Genomic DNA, 12,783 nt, shown 5'->3' with positions numbered 1-12,783 from the left:
AATGTTAGCTATGCATACAAGGAAGGACCAAGCCAAACAGATCAGTCGTGTCACCCTGGAATTGAAAAAAAAGCCAAAACCAAACACAAGGAAGAAATATTTGTCAACAGAAAATGGAGAAAAACAAAAAGAAAGGAAATATAATTGTCAGGCATGCAGACTGGAATTGTAAGAAGTGTGAAATTAAAACCAGTGTTTTGTAACACATCATGCATGTATGTGTATCTGCTTCTTCCAGATAGGTGGCCTAAATGAAGGTGTGAGTTATGTGTTTCGTGTGCGGGCAACAAACCAGGCTGGTGTTGGGAAACCATCAGATGTCACAGATCCTGTCATAGCTGAAACACGACCAGGTTTGTTAGAAATACTTCCTCTTCTTTGACATATTTAAATAGGTTCATGTTTGTGCAATGTATTTACAGGCTGCATGTCAACAGTCTGACCCCTCTCAAGTCAAGCTTTTTTACTAGGTAGGAAATTATTTGAGGGTCATCTCTTACTTTCTTGTCTAGTGTATTTTAAGGTCAGTGAGTTGTTCACATTTTATCTCTCTCCTTTCTTTAACTTATGTTATGCCTGCAGAAAGGGAGAAAGAAAATACTTTTTTCTCTTGGCTTTAAAAACATAATGAGCTCAGTTTGGAGACTATCTTCAGTAGGAATTCAAGTGCAATTGCTTAGTGGGATCATTCCTTGAAGGCTGACTCCAGTGTGTCTATAATGCCAGCAAGAAACATAGGAACTAGGGCAGAGGCAGAATATCCACATCTGGAACTTCAGGATGTCCTAAGTTTAGTTTAGCTATACAGGTAACATAGGTGACTATGATCAGAATCAACTTCTTTTTGTCACCAAGTCCCTAACAGAAAACGCAAGCGTGGGCTTGTGGTTTACTCATCTAAAGACTATTTTAGAAGCAGAGGGTCCTACAAGGTGGAAAAATGGTCCTGCAAGATGGAAAAAACCCCTCCTGGATATTTTGACAAAATCTAGTATAAAGTTAGTATGATGTCACAAGGTACAGGGGTACAACCCCGCCTGGATCCACTACACACCTTCTTTTCATCTGCCAAGTTCCCTTCCTCTGCCCACAAACCTTCATATCTGATCACCCGTGGGAAAGGTTTCTAACAGCCCTAAAAGAGCAGGAATGACAGCAGGCAGCAGGCAGGCAGGGCAGGCTGGCAGGGAGTGCAATTAGCAGTGCAGGGGCACAGACACAGGCAGTGATTACGTGTGCAGGCAGCTGCCTACCCTGCTTGACCCCAGGCAGTCAGGCTGATACCTGCTCATGCCTGGAGAAATAGTCAGGATTTATTTGGGATGGTATCGACTGTGACGTGTTGAGCAGATGCCACCAGTGAGAATCATTTTGCATTCCCACCCCGGCTGCCTCAGGAGCGTTACCACAGGAGCCTTTCCCTGTTTCTGACTCCCAGGTCCATTTTCACTTCTCCCATTCCTGTGGCAGCACTGGCTCAGCTCCCATAAATACCTGGTCCTTATATCCAGGATGGTAAAAATCCTAAGAAGCCTTGAGTTAGCTCTCAGTGAGGCTTTAAGTCTAGAAAGTCTGAAAAAGGAGGTCTGAAGCTTTGGGCACAAAAGAACCAAAACAACTCAGAGTGAGGAGACTGGGTTAGTGAGGCTGGGATGGGAGGAAGGGACTGGAAGGAGTAGACGGTAAGTTGGAAGGGTGTAATATTGGGATATGAGGACAAAAAAGAATATATGTGTGAGTAAAGAGGGCTTGGGACAGGATCTTCCAAAAATGCAGAAGCCATAATTTCAGATCTACAAGCCACTGAAGCACTGGGGCTATTTTCATCACTTGCAAGTGGATCAAGGCAAAACTTAAAAAATTATTCTTGAAAGCAACTTTATACAGCAACCACTTCTAAAAAGAGAATCAAACCAGTATTAGTACTAAACTTTGGGCTTTACTTATCCATTTTCTTTGAGAGTTAATAGCTATCTGTCATACTTTTGATGAAAAATTGTTATTATAATAATCTTTAAGTGTACTAAACAAAGGATTAATTGCCATTACATTTCAAAAAAAAAATATGAATGTAAACTCTTGCAAAGATGATCATCATGACCAAAAAAAAAATAGCCATACAGAGTTTTCAATGTTCACTCAAATGAGACGCGTGCCCCACCTGGCAATATGAAGTTGAGCAGAACGTTTGGTTTACAGACCTCACCATTAGAGGTGGCCCTCAGGATCGTGACCCTTTTGCAAGCAAGGCTCACGTTCAGAGGTGTAATGTCTTAGGGATCACAGGAAAGTCAGGGTTTGGCCCAGTGAAATCTCAGCTGAAAATTATTTACTTGTACAAATCTGGCTGACCCATATTTTGAGCTGAGATCTGTAGATACGGCATCCACCAAACTAAGCTTCTTAAAAGTATTAAGAAATGACAAAATGCTTATTATAAAAAATATTTCAGACAGCAGTCTTTTGGGCAGGCTTCCACCTTTCTCACTCAAACCACAGAAGTCTCAAGAACAATCATACAATTTTTTTAAATTACTGCAAATCTTTTGGTCTTGACCAATGAATGCTGCCTTTATTATAACATCTCGGATGGAAACTAAATATTGTCAGGTTTCTGTAAACAATTCCTGCTGGAATGTTGCTTTTGGCAAATGTGTAAAATTGCCAGACAACTGAGCTTTCTAACCAGAGAATGTAAGTAAATAACAGCCTGAATTAAAATATTTGTTTTAATACAAGAGGCATCAATTTTCTCTATTGGGTTATTTGTAAATATAATGAGATACTTTACATCCGCCTTCTCTTATTTGAAAACCATATATATTTTTTACAGTTATCTTTTAAAATTAAATGAAAAACTCATCCACATAAATGAATACCAAACCAGGTTGCTTTTGAGCTGTAGCTTTGTCTTTAGACAAAAGCACTTCAGTGTGTGGGGCTCTCACAGGAAGCAGGGGAAATCCAAGAGCAGACTGCAGCTTTTCCCCATTGCTCCCCTTAGTCCTTCAGCATCTTGCTGCAAACCAAAATTAGATTCTGATCCTGCATCAGTCACTTGCGAACGGTTTGAACCACAGAAATGAAGGAAACCCTGTCCTACTCAACTTTTCTGACTAGCTGTGTTCAAGATGATGCTAGTGTTTTGAAGCTGTCTGCTTTATCTTCATGTTATCGCTTTCCTTTCAATGTAATAAAATGCTCAGATAAATGGAGACTTGATATGACATCTAAATATTTTATTTTCTATGATGACTTTAAGAGAAGCTCTGGATGATATGTAGAAACCACCAAATGATATAGAGGAGAGAAATTAAGACTGCTACTATAATGGCAGCATCTTTGGTTCCACTTTATAGGAGAGGTGGAGACCTCTAGTCAGTAATTTTAAAAGACTTTTTGTTCTTTTTTACTTATATAAATATTAGAAGTAAACACCATTGTCACTTCTGGAAATAAATGCTATGCAGTGTTATCTTAATGACAATACTTTAAAACAAATATAAAAGGTTCTGCCTTTTTAGTGGACTTTCTGGCTGTAATTATTTGCACATAAGCTGCCATCAAAGGATTCATGTGTTAATGATCTATAGGATGCTAAACACTAATGAGATGTCAGGTGATGAATTTATGTGTAATAAATTAAATTATTCAAAATTTGCAAATATCCTGCTGCCTAGTAAAATATTTGTAGACCTTAGACTTAATTTATCATATATTGGTACTTAATGCGCTTTGTTACTGTGAGGGCTGGTAAATAACACTACCGAAATGGGAATATTAATCTTATCTTTCATTAAATGGTTATGGCAAATTATAAAGACTAAGCAAGCTGGGTGTACACAAATTGTCATTACAGGAGCTACTCACAGTGCTGGAGAGGATATGTATAGTATTAGGACGATGAAACACAGAAATCCCCTTGTATGCCTGAGGCTTATTAAGAATTATGCTGAAAATAAAGCATTTAATCTCCATGTCAGGAATAAGGCTCTTGTCTTTAAGGTACAATACTTTGTGGACAAAGCGTGTCATTAGCATTCCAGGCAGCCTGGAATTGTCTTAAGCTCAGTAATATAACATGAGTGCCCTATTCAGATGTGAGATCCAGCTCAGAGCTGTTCGGAAAGAGAGGCTGGATGTTCTCCAGCACCTCTCAGTGCACAAGCTCTCCCTGACATCCTCAGACAACTTGTTGAAATAAAAGTTAATGCTACAGATGACGAGCTTGACGAGCCTCCTGAATCCCAGACAAAATTCCCTCAGCTTCACTGGGGTACGAGAGGGCAGGATAGAGGTGCCTTCAGGTTTCTGATCTGGGATTCACCCCCAGGGCCTTTTAAAGGACAAACTGGGTCACCTTATCCAGCTCAAGGACTGTAGGTACTGGCAAAACAGGGTGGGAGACTTAAGCAGCTAATTGCAAATATTCGTTCCCTTTGTGGGTCTGGGGTTAATGCTGCAGACGGCGGAAGGGACGGATGCCAAGTACAGCAATTAAACCAACCTCCCGGAGTGAAGCCAGAGTCACAGAAAATGTGCCTCTGTTGCACGAGTCCTGATGGGGCAACTCAGCTGTTTCCTCTTCAGCCTCCTGCACCTTTTCAAACACTTGCACACAGTATTCCCTTTAGAGCTCTTATCTAATTAGGGAATAAGAAATTCATACTGCATAATGAAAACTCTGACTACTCCTTGCCATGGAAAATGTTGCTATTTAATATTTCAAATATTTAGTGGATTTAGAGGCTTACTTTTTTTTTCCCCTTTGGGTTTTTCCAGGGTATCATAACTCTCTTGTGTGCTTAGACTTGCACAAATAAATCAGTTGATTTATGATGCCATTTCATCTGTTCCTTATTTTTACGGATTAGAATAAGAACTGTTCTTGTGAACGAAAGACCGAGGATGCCAATGCTTGCAGCAATTTATGTGCTGACCAGTAAAATGGCAAGGATGTGCTTAATCTGCCCTATAAGCGATATCTATATACATTTTTTTGCTGGCTTCTCTGAGAAAGTGGAATCACCTTGTTCTGGTCTTTCAGGAACCAAGGAAGTGGTGGTTGATGTAGACGACAATGGAGTAATTTCCTTGAACTTTGAATGTGATCAGATGTCTCCAAACTCTAAGTTTGTTTGGTCCAAGAATTATGAACCAATTGAGGATGACTCTCGTCTGAACATCGATACCAAAGGCGGAAAGTAAGAACCCTTGGGGGCACCAATGCTCACATGTTTTGGAGATCCAGGATGGTCACAGAAATCCATCCTTTTCAATGTGTGACCTCAGTAAAAGCTACACCTTCTTCTGTTACTGGAAGGCTACTTTATGAGTATGTTGTTCTCCAGCAAGTCCGTATGCAGACCATTTGGAAAAGGTAGCTCACGCAGAATGAGTCAGGCCTCCTGTTTAGGCAATCAAGTTATATTTGGGCATAGGGAGAGAAAACTTGTGCTCTCTTGTCTTGTTGCCTGTCAATCAAGGCAAATTATTATTATTCCTACTGTTATTATTTTAAATCTCCAAAGGATAAAATTATCTGGCTACTTGCAAAGTGCTTTTACCATGTAACACTGTCACAACCTTCAGAGACGCTGGAGTAAGCAGGACTCTCTTCTGACAGCGTCACCAAGGCCTGATTTGGTAGCTTCTATAATGCTCTACAAGCCTACTCTGTTTCTTCAGGCTTTTAACAGAGGGGAAGAAATAGCAAATGCACAGGATCAGCCTGTGAAGTACCTATGTGCCCTTCTAGTTATAGAAACCATACAGAAAGAAGTTGTGGCTCTTGGTATTACATGTGAAAGTTGAACCACCCTGTACTTACAGTATCCTTTCATGCTCATCAAAGATTTGACAACATGAGCTAGGTTAAACTAGCTATCTTCAGTGCTTTGGGCACTGCTTGAGAGTTGTGCCATCTCGATTTGTACCACACATGGTAGGATCCACCCTGATTTATATGGGCCAGAGCCCATCATTTGCTCCTTCAGTCAGAGCAAAAGCTAATAAAGGGGCTTGCTTTAGACTGATCTCACCTGTTTATCAAAATGCTGTTTTGTTTTTTTGTTTTTTTGTTTTTTTTTTTCCTATAGGTCAAAAGCAATCTTTAAGGATCTTGGAGAAGATGATTTGGGAATTTACTCTTGTGTTGTTACAGACACTGATGGAGTTTCATCAAGCCACACAATTGATGAGGAAGGTAGACATAATGTCCATTAAGCATGCCTGTTTTGCTTTCACATCTATTTTTCCCTGCTACTGTGTCTCTCAGATCCGTAAGGCATACACACCTTATATTACTTCTTTTATGTCTTTTGCAGAAATGAAACGCCTACTTGCTCTGAGCCACGAACGCAAATTCCCAAGTAAGTGAATCAAACATCTGTAGGGGAGTTTCGCATGCAGTGGCATATCACAAAGCTCCTGCCATCATCAAGTAGGGAAGTCACTGGAGTAATTTCAAGTTAAAGTGGTTTTGAATTGAAAATCTAAGGTTCTTTCCTCCCCCGCCTTCCTTCCTGATCTTTTGCAGGCTACTGGTCTAGGCAGATCTCAATAACAGTTGGAAAATAATATCCCATTGGCTTTGTTTCTTCTGCAGAACAGCCTTTTATACTTATTCAGCATACCTAACCAAATTTGAAAATTTCTATTTGAAAAATTGTCTAACTTTACTCCAACTGAAATTAGCATAAGTTAAATTTAAGGTTAACAAAGCAGGAAACCATAGTGAATTCAGTTGTAATTATCTACATATACAGAATTTTCCTGCTGAAATTAATTGCCTCCCTCTTTCCTATAACACTTGACAATATGAACATCCTGCCTTCTACTTGGGGTGGTATTTTTGTGAACTCCACAGATCTCCCATAATTTTGTGATATCCTGGTAGTAGCACAACTTAGTTATTTTCATTGGAATGTAACTTCAATAACTGAAAAAAAAATTAAAAAAAAAAATGGACTGTATAATGAATCCTATTGCACAGAACAAGATTAGACCTAAACCTTGTCTCATCTTCTCCCACTATGTTTTCTTCTTCATTTCAGGCACTAAAACTCTTGCCTATGTCGTAACACGTTCAGCTTTGTGCACACACTGCTGGCACCTCTGCCTTCTCAGCCCACAATGCGCCTCTCAGCACAATCAAAGCTTGGCCACAGAAACAGCCTGTCTTTTTGCCACATCATCTCTCTTTGTCATTTCCTTCTGTGATTTTCCCACATAAGCTCTACTCAGTACATTGTATCACCTTTTGGCAGCTTGTTGACAGCTCACGCATCTTGTTTACTCCTGCTCCTCCCAGTTTTTTCCTCCTAATTGTATCTTCATGCTGAAAGTTAGTCATCACAAAACCTTACTGTCATCAGACATCCTTACTTACCTAAAACCTTCTCTTCTGAATGCTCTTCCACCCTCTGTGTTCATAACTAATGTCACAAAATAAGCTCCTCGGGACACAGACTGTATCTTGTCTTTTGCATCATGTTAGGTAGCTGTACTTTTCTAGCTGTGCATGGGTGTCCAGGAGGTCACTGCAGAATGCATCCTCAATGAAGAAAATGTCTTACTGGGACCTTTGGACACCAGAAAAAAAACAAAGGAAAAAAAAAGAAAAAAAACAACAAAAACAAAACAAACAAAAAAAAACCAAATAGGAGTTAAGAAACACCTGGCTATATCTGTGAAGCTGGAAAAATAATAATGAGCTCCTATAGATCAACATGAAACTTCAGTCATATCTACAGATAATCTGTTTGAGGATTAGTCAAATTCTCTTTAAAAAATAGCTATTCTGTTCTAGTTGCTAGGCATTTCTGATTCATCACAAGCCCTTGCATGTTGCTTCATTTGTACTTCTGAACAGCATTTAATTATAACTTCTGCTCAGAAACATCTGCAGCCAGTAGCTTCATGGGAAAATGGGTTGCTTGAATAATGCAGCCTTACGGAACACAACTATGTATGGGTGCAATAATGTATTTGTGCTGTGTAGAAACAAATTGTTCCAACTCTTCAATGTAGCAACTACCTGAGGTCTCCTTGTCAAGTGCTTCCTGTAATTTGTGATGCTATACAAATAGGATGTCAAACCTTGTAAGCATGATGGCTGGAAAATACCTAAAGTAGTTGTCAGTGCTTAGGTAAATATTTTATAATATAAATTTTTTTTGATTGTGGAGGACTGGCACACAGATTCATCTGGTTCCTTTGGGCTGGGGAGTGAACAGCCGTTTCACAAAATCAATCCTTTTGCATCCTTTCAGCCATTTATTTAACAGCTTCTGAGATACTTCCTTCTCTTCCACATTAGACTAAGATATTCAGACTTAATCACATGCAAATTAAATGGGGGTTTAAAATTGCCATAGAGCTGACAGTGAGACAAAAGCAGCACAGCCTGATGTCTATTCACACCCTCTCCCTCTTGTTTCCACTGGCTCTTGTAGCTTTTCAGTCCCTTTATTTGGAGAAATTATGCAAGATCTGAGATTCCTTTTGTTTGTTACAAGCAAGGTGATGCACTGGGTGAGGAAGCTTCATGGGGACCATGTGCACTGCTGGGGCACCCTCCTAAGGGGTTGATTTTTGCCCTGCTCCGTCATGGTAACACAATCCCTCCGCTCTCTGGTTAAGCCTGTGTCTTTTTCATAATTATATATATATATTTCCCCTGTGACTGTTGACTCACCTCCCAGAAGGCTTATTTTAATGAGAGACAGGTTCTGTGCCACTTGGGCACCAAAATCATACATGTAGGTGTGCGAGGGCATAGGTGTGAGTGTGGGCAAGGAACATGTGGGGAGTCCTCACCCTCTTTTGTTTGGCAGTGGGGTAGGATGGCAGCTCTGCTCCAGAAGGCACCTCAGTCACCTACGGCAGTGCAAATAGAAGGATGAGAGGAATTAGACACTACCTCAGTCCCAGTCCTCTTCTGCTGTAGCTGAGCCTTTGCACATACAAAGTAGGATAGGATAGGATAGGATAGGATAGGATAGGATAGGATAGGATAGGATAGGATAGGATAGGATAGGATAGGATGGGATGGGATGGGATGGGATGGGATGGGATAGGATGGGATGGGATGGGATATGATGGGATGGGACAGGATAGGATGGGATAGAATAGAATAGAATAGAATAGAATAGAATAGAATAGGGTAGGATAGAATAGAATAGAATAGAATAGAATAGAATAGAATAGAATAGAATAGAATAGAATAGGATAGGATAGGATAGGATAGGATAGAATAGAATAGAATAGAATAGAATAGAATAGAATAGAATAGAATAGAATAGAATAGAATAGAATAGAATAGAATAGAATAGAATAGAATAGAATAGAATAGAATAATTTTCAGTTGGAAGGAAACCCTGTTCTGTGATTTGTCTGGGAGGAGGCGCCTATAGTTACACTATCACTAGACTACATCATCAAGCATTTTGCAATGTGCTTGTACACTGTCCTCAGCTGTTCCATGTGACACCATTGCAATGCAGACTTTACACTGGTGTGAAAGTGGAGATTACAGGGTAGAGTTCATACACAGCATACATACTCCCTGGAGTACGATTTTGCTGAAAATTTTTGCATCTGCTAAGACAACTAAAAATGATGGAAGCCAATAAAACATGAAGAATGCCCCAATGGCAGAGTCTAAGTGCTCATGTTTGATGTTGCTGATTAAGATATTTTAACAAAAAGATAATGTGAAAGCAAGCTGAGGAGTTTTACATAAAAGAACAAGGGAAAAAAAGAAAAGAACCCAAACAAACAAACAAAAATTACCTGCAGTACACTTTTTTTTTTTTTCCTACTAACAGAAGGAATTGTTCTATATGCAGGGGATTTCCATTATTAGTCCATAGGTACACAAAATGTACTGGAGAGACTGGAGGTGTGTTGTGACATCTCATGAATTCTGGGAGATGGAGGTTCCACCCAACAGAGGATCAGAGTGCTTACAAATATCTCCCAACCTGTAGCTCAGCAGCTGACTTTATGATCTGGCTTCGTGCTTTTGTTTTTTTGGTGTTTTTTTTGCCACTGAGTCAATTCACTGTCTTACAGCAGCATTGCTAAGTGACTCATTAAACGTGGATCTGCACTACACAGACTCACACCACGTTGCGGAGATACTTGCAGTTTACCTTTGAAATAGATTTAGTCTTTTATTAAGATGGAGCGGCATTGACATGACTCAAATCCTGAACACTTCCAGTCTGCACAGACCTAGTGATTGAAGAACTGAAAGACTAATTCTTGTCTGTCATCCTGTATATATGTCGGTAGACAGGCATTCTGTCTATATGAACAGCTATCCTAATCTCGCTACCTTGTATACAGTATCCAAGTCTGAAAGAAAGAAAGCAGCAGCTTTCTGATTATAGAAGAAAATAGTTGTTGGGGTACAGGCAAAGTATATTCTCCATTCTTTTCTTTCTTCTTTGTAGTTGTTCCACTTGCCTCTGAGTTGGCAGTAGAAATTTTGGAAAAAGGTGAAGTGAGATTCTGGTTGCAAGCTGAAAAACTGTCTGGCAATGCAAAGGCCAACTTTGTATTTAATGATAAAGAGATTTTCAATGGAGAGGTAAGCCTTTTCAGTGCTAATATGTGTGTGCATTTTTATGAGTATCAATGTGTATTACTGTCTCTGTCTTCAACATACTTCCAACTATTGTTCCACACTAATGCATTTTCGTGAGAAATAACATGTCATTGAAAGGATCATTAGAAAGATTTTGTCCATAGTTCTGAGCTGCAGCTGAATTCTACTGGGTGCAGCTTATGAAGTGGAGTCAAATGACTTCCCACCAGCTTTGTGAGTACTATGTGTTCTCTTAACTAGTGGGGACCATGGGAGTTCCTGCAATAAGGGAGCAGGTAAGCAACTATTGTGGGCTTCAAGAAGTCACCACAGTATCCCAGATTCATCCTATCTCCTCCATCTATGGCCCCCGCATGCCCTTGTGCTCAGTTCTCACTTCTCTTTATTACACCAAGAAAAAAATCCCAAGTGGTTGTTTCCAGCAGCAGAACTCGTTGCTCCCAAGACATGACATGGCATGTTTTTGTTGCAACACTAATATCAGGTAGAAGGCAGAGATGGAGCTTTCTACACAAAACTTTATAAAAATATAATCATCCTCAAATAGTTATTATGAAGAGATACAAATCTAAACCTTTCTAATAAAGAAGAACACAGTAGTCACCATACAACAGGAATATCACGTTTGTATAGCATCAGTAAAGAGGCTTCACCTTTAAGTGATTTCTTATTTCATTTTACGTTTAAAGCTGGAGCTAAAGATAGTCGGAATCTAAATAGAGAAAACAAAATTTCAGCTAAAGATAATATATACTGTTTGACAAATATTTTCTGACTCTGACATCCATTAACTGTTGCTTTAATTTCCATTCCTGAAGAAATATAAAATGAAGGTGGACCGTAACACTGGCCTTATTGAAATGATTATGGATAAGCTTGAGGACAAGGATGAAGGCACTTACACTTTCCAACTGCAGGATGGAAAAGCAACCAATCAATCCAGCCTTGTCCTCATTGGTGATGGTAAGCTAATCTATACTGCATGGTAGGCCGGAAAAATTATACTGAGGCTACTTTAGTTGTGACCTTCACTTTGCACTGTTTTCAATACCAATAGCTGTTCCAGTGGTTTTTCATGTCACAGGGCTTGCCTGCCCCATACAGGACAGCACATGTGTGTGAACTGGTATTTTCTGAAGTGCTGGGAGGAAGGGGAATTGCTATAGAAATGCAAAATATTTCAGACTGTCATGGTTTACTTTTCTATGGATGGAATAAAAATTTTGCATGTAAAAAGCCCACTCAGGTGGGAAGAAGTAGCTGCACCTCTCAGAGCAAAAGCAGCTTGCTGAAGCTGCTGATGCTCATTTACCTTCCTACCAAGAGTGGAAAGTAGCTGTATGATCCTGATGATTACAAGCATCTAGGAAGGTTGGGTTAACTGTAATCAGCTTCTGACACTTCAAAATGTTCAGTGAAAACCTGACCCTATGGCAGGGTTCTCATTGATCTCCAAGGGACAGAGTTGCACCTGTTACAGTGACATTCATTACTGTACAAATGGCACATGAAGTTTAACCATAATATTTCTTTTTGATTTTAATTCCTAGTATTCAAGAAGCTGCAGGATGAAGCAGAATTCCAGAGAAAAGAGTGGCACAGGAAACAAGGTGATAATACAGATATTTCTAAGAATCTCATGCGTGTTAGTCTGAGAAGATTTTGTTTATTTTTATATATATTGATTTGAAAGAGATGTTTTTTGTTCTGTTATATAGTTGCTTACCTTCTGAAGGAGAAATAGGAAAAATAGAAACCCATTAAAATATGACAGTATTCTTGTTAAGAAAAATACATTTGCCTTTGGTCTTGTAACATGAATACCATTGATGTGACCTTTAAAAATGTATCTGTAATTTTAAACAGGTCCTCATTTTGTGGATCAACTAGGATGGGAAGTTACTGATGAATGTAATGTGATGTTGAAATGCAAGGTAAGGGGCAAGGAAAACTTTGAGTACAATGTTCAAACCACTTTGATCTACCACTACTACTTAGATGAGGAGGGCGGGAAGGGACTAAAGACATGTCCTTTGCCTGTCTGCTCGCAACAGCATATTAGATAGCGGCACAGCCTCTGGAAGCTAATCATGCTGGGATGCCTGCTCATTGCCTATAACAAAACACCTTGGAAAACACCTCCAACTTTTTCCTTCAGGCCTGTGAGC

General features: G+C 39.5%; 1 protein-coding gene across 7 annotated transcripts in view; it reads left to right on the top strand.

The window, feature by feature from the left end:
- The window catches only part of MYOM1 (myomesin 1), a 79,951-nt gene that overhangs the window by 46,733 nt on the left and 20,435 nt on the right, over positions 1-12,783 (top strand). For all 7 annotated transcript variants that reach the window (XM_065832029.2, XM_065832028.2, XM_071804213.1 and 4 more), the window contains 8 exons: positions 239-353; positions 5,048-5,204; positions 6,099-6,205; positions 6,327-6,371; positions 10,461-10,597; positions 11,434-11,578; positions 12,166-12,225; positions 12,482-12,549. In XM_065832029.2, the coding sequence (XP_065688101.1) occupies positions 239-353; positions 5,048-5,204; positions 6,099-6,205; positions 6,327-6,371; positions 10,461-10,597; positions 11,434-11,578; positions 12,166-12,225; positions 12,482-12,549 (834 nt within the window). The remainder of the gene's footprint in view (positions 1-238; positions 354-5,047; positions 5,205-6,098; positions 6,206-6,326; positions 6,372-10,460; positions 10,598-11,433; positions 11,579-12,165; positions 12,226-12,481; positions 12,550-12,783) is intronic.

This window comes from Patagioenas fasciata, chromosome 2, assembly GCF_037038585.1.
Source record: "Patagioenas fasciata isolate bPatFas1 chromosome 2, bPatFas1.hap1, whole genome shotgun sequence".
NCBI classification, from domain to species: domain Eukaryota; kingdom Metazoa; phylum Chordata; class Aves; order Columbiformes; family Columbidae; genus Patagioenas; species Patagioenas fasciata.
This window is presented reverse-complemented; position numbering and strand designations above follow the sequence as displayed.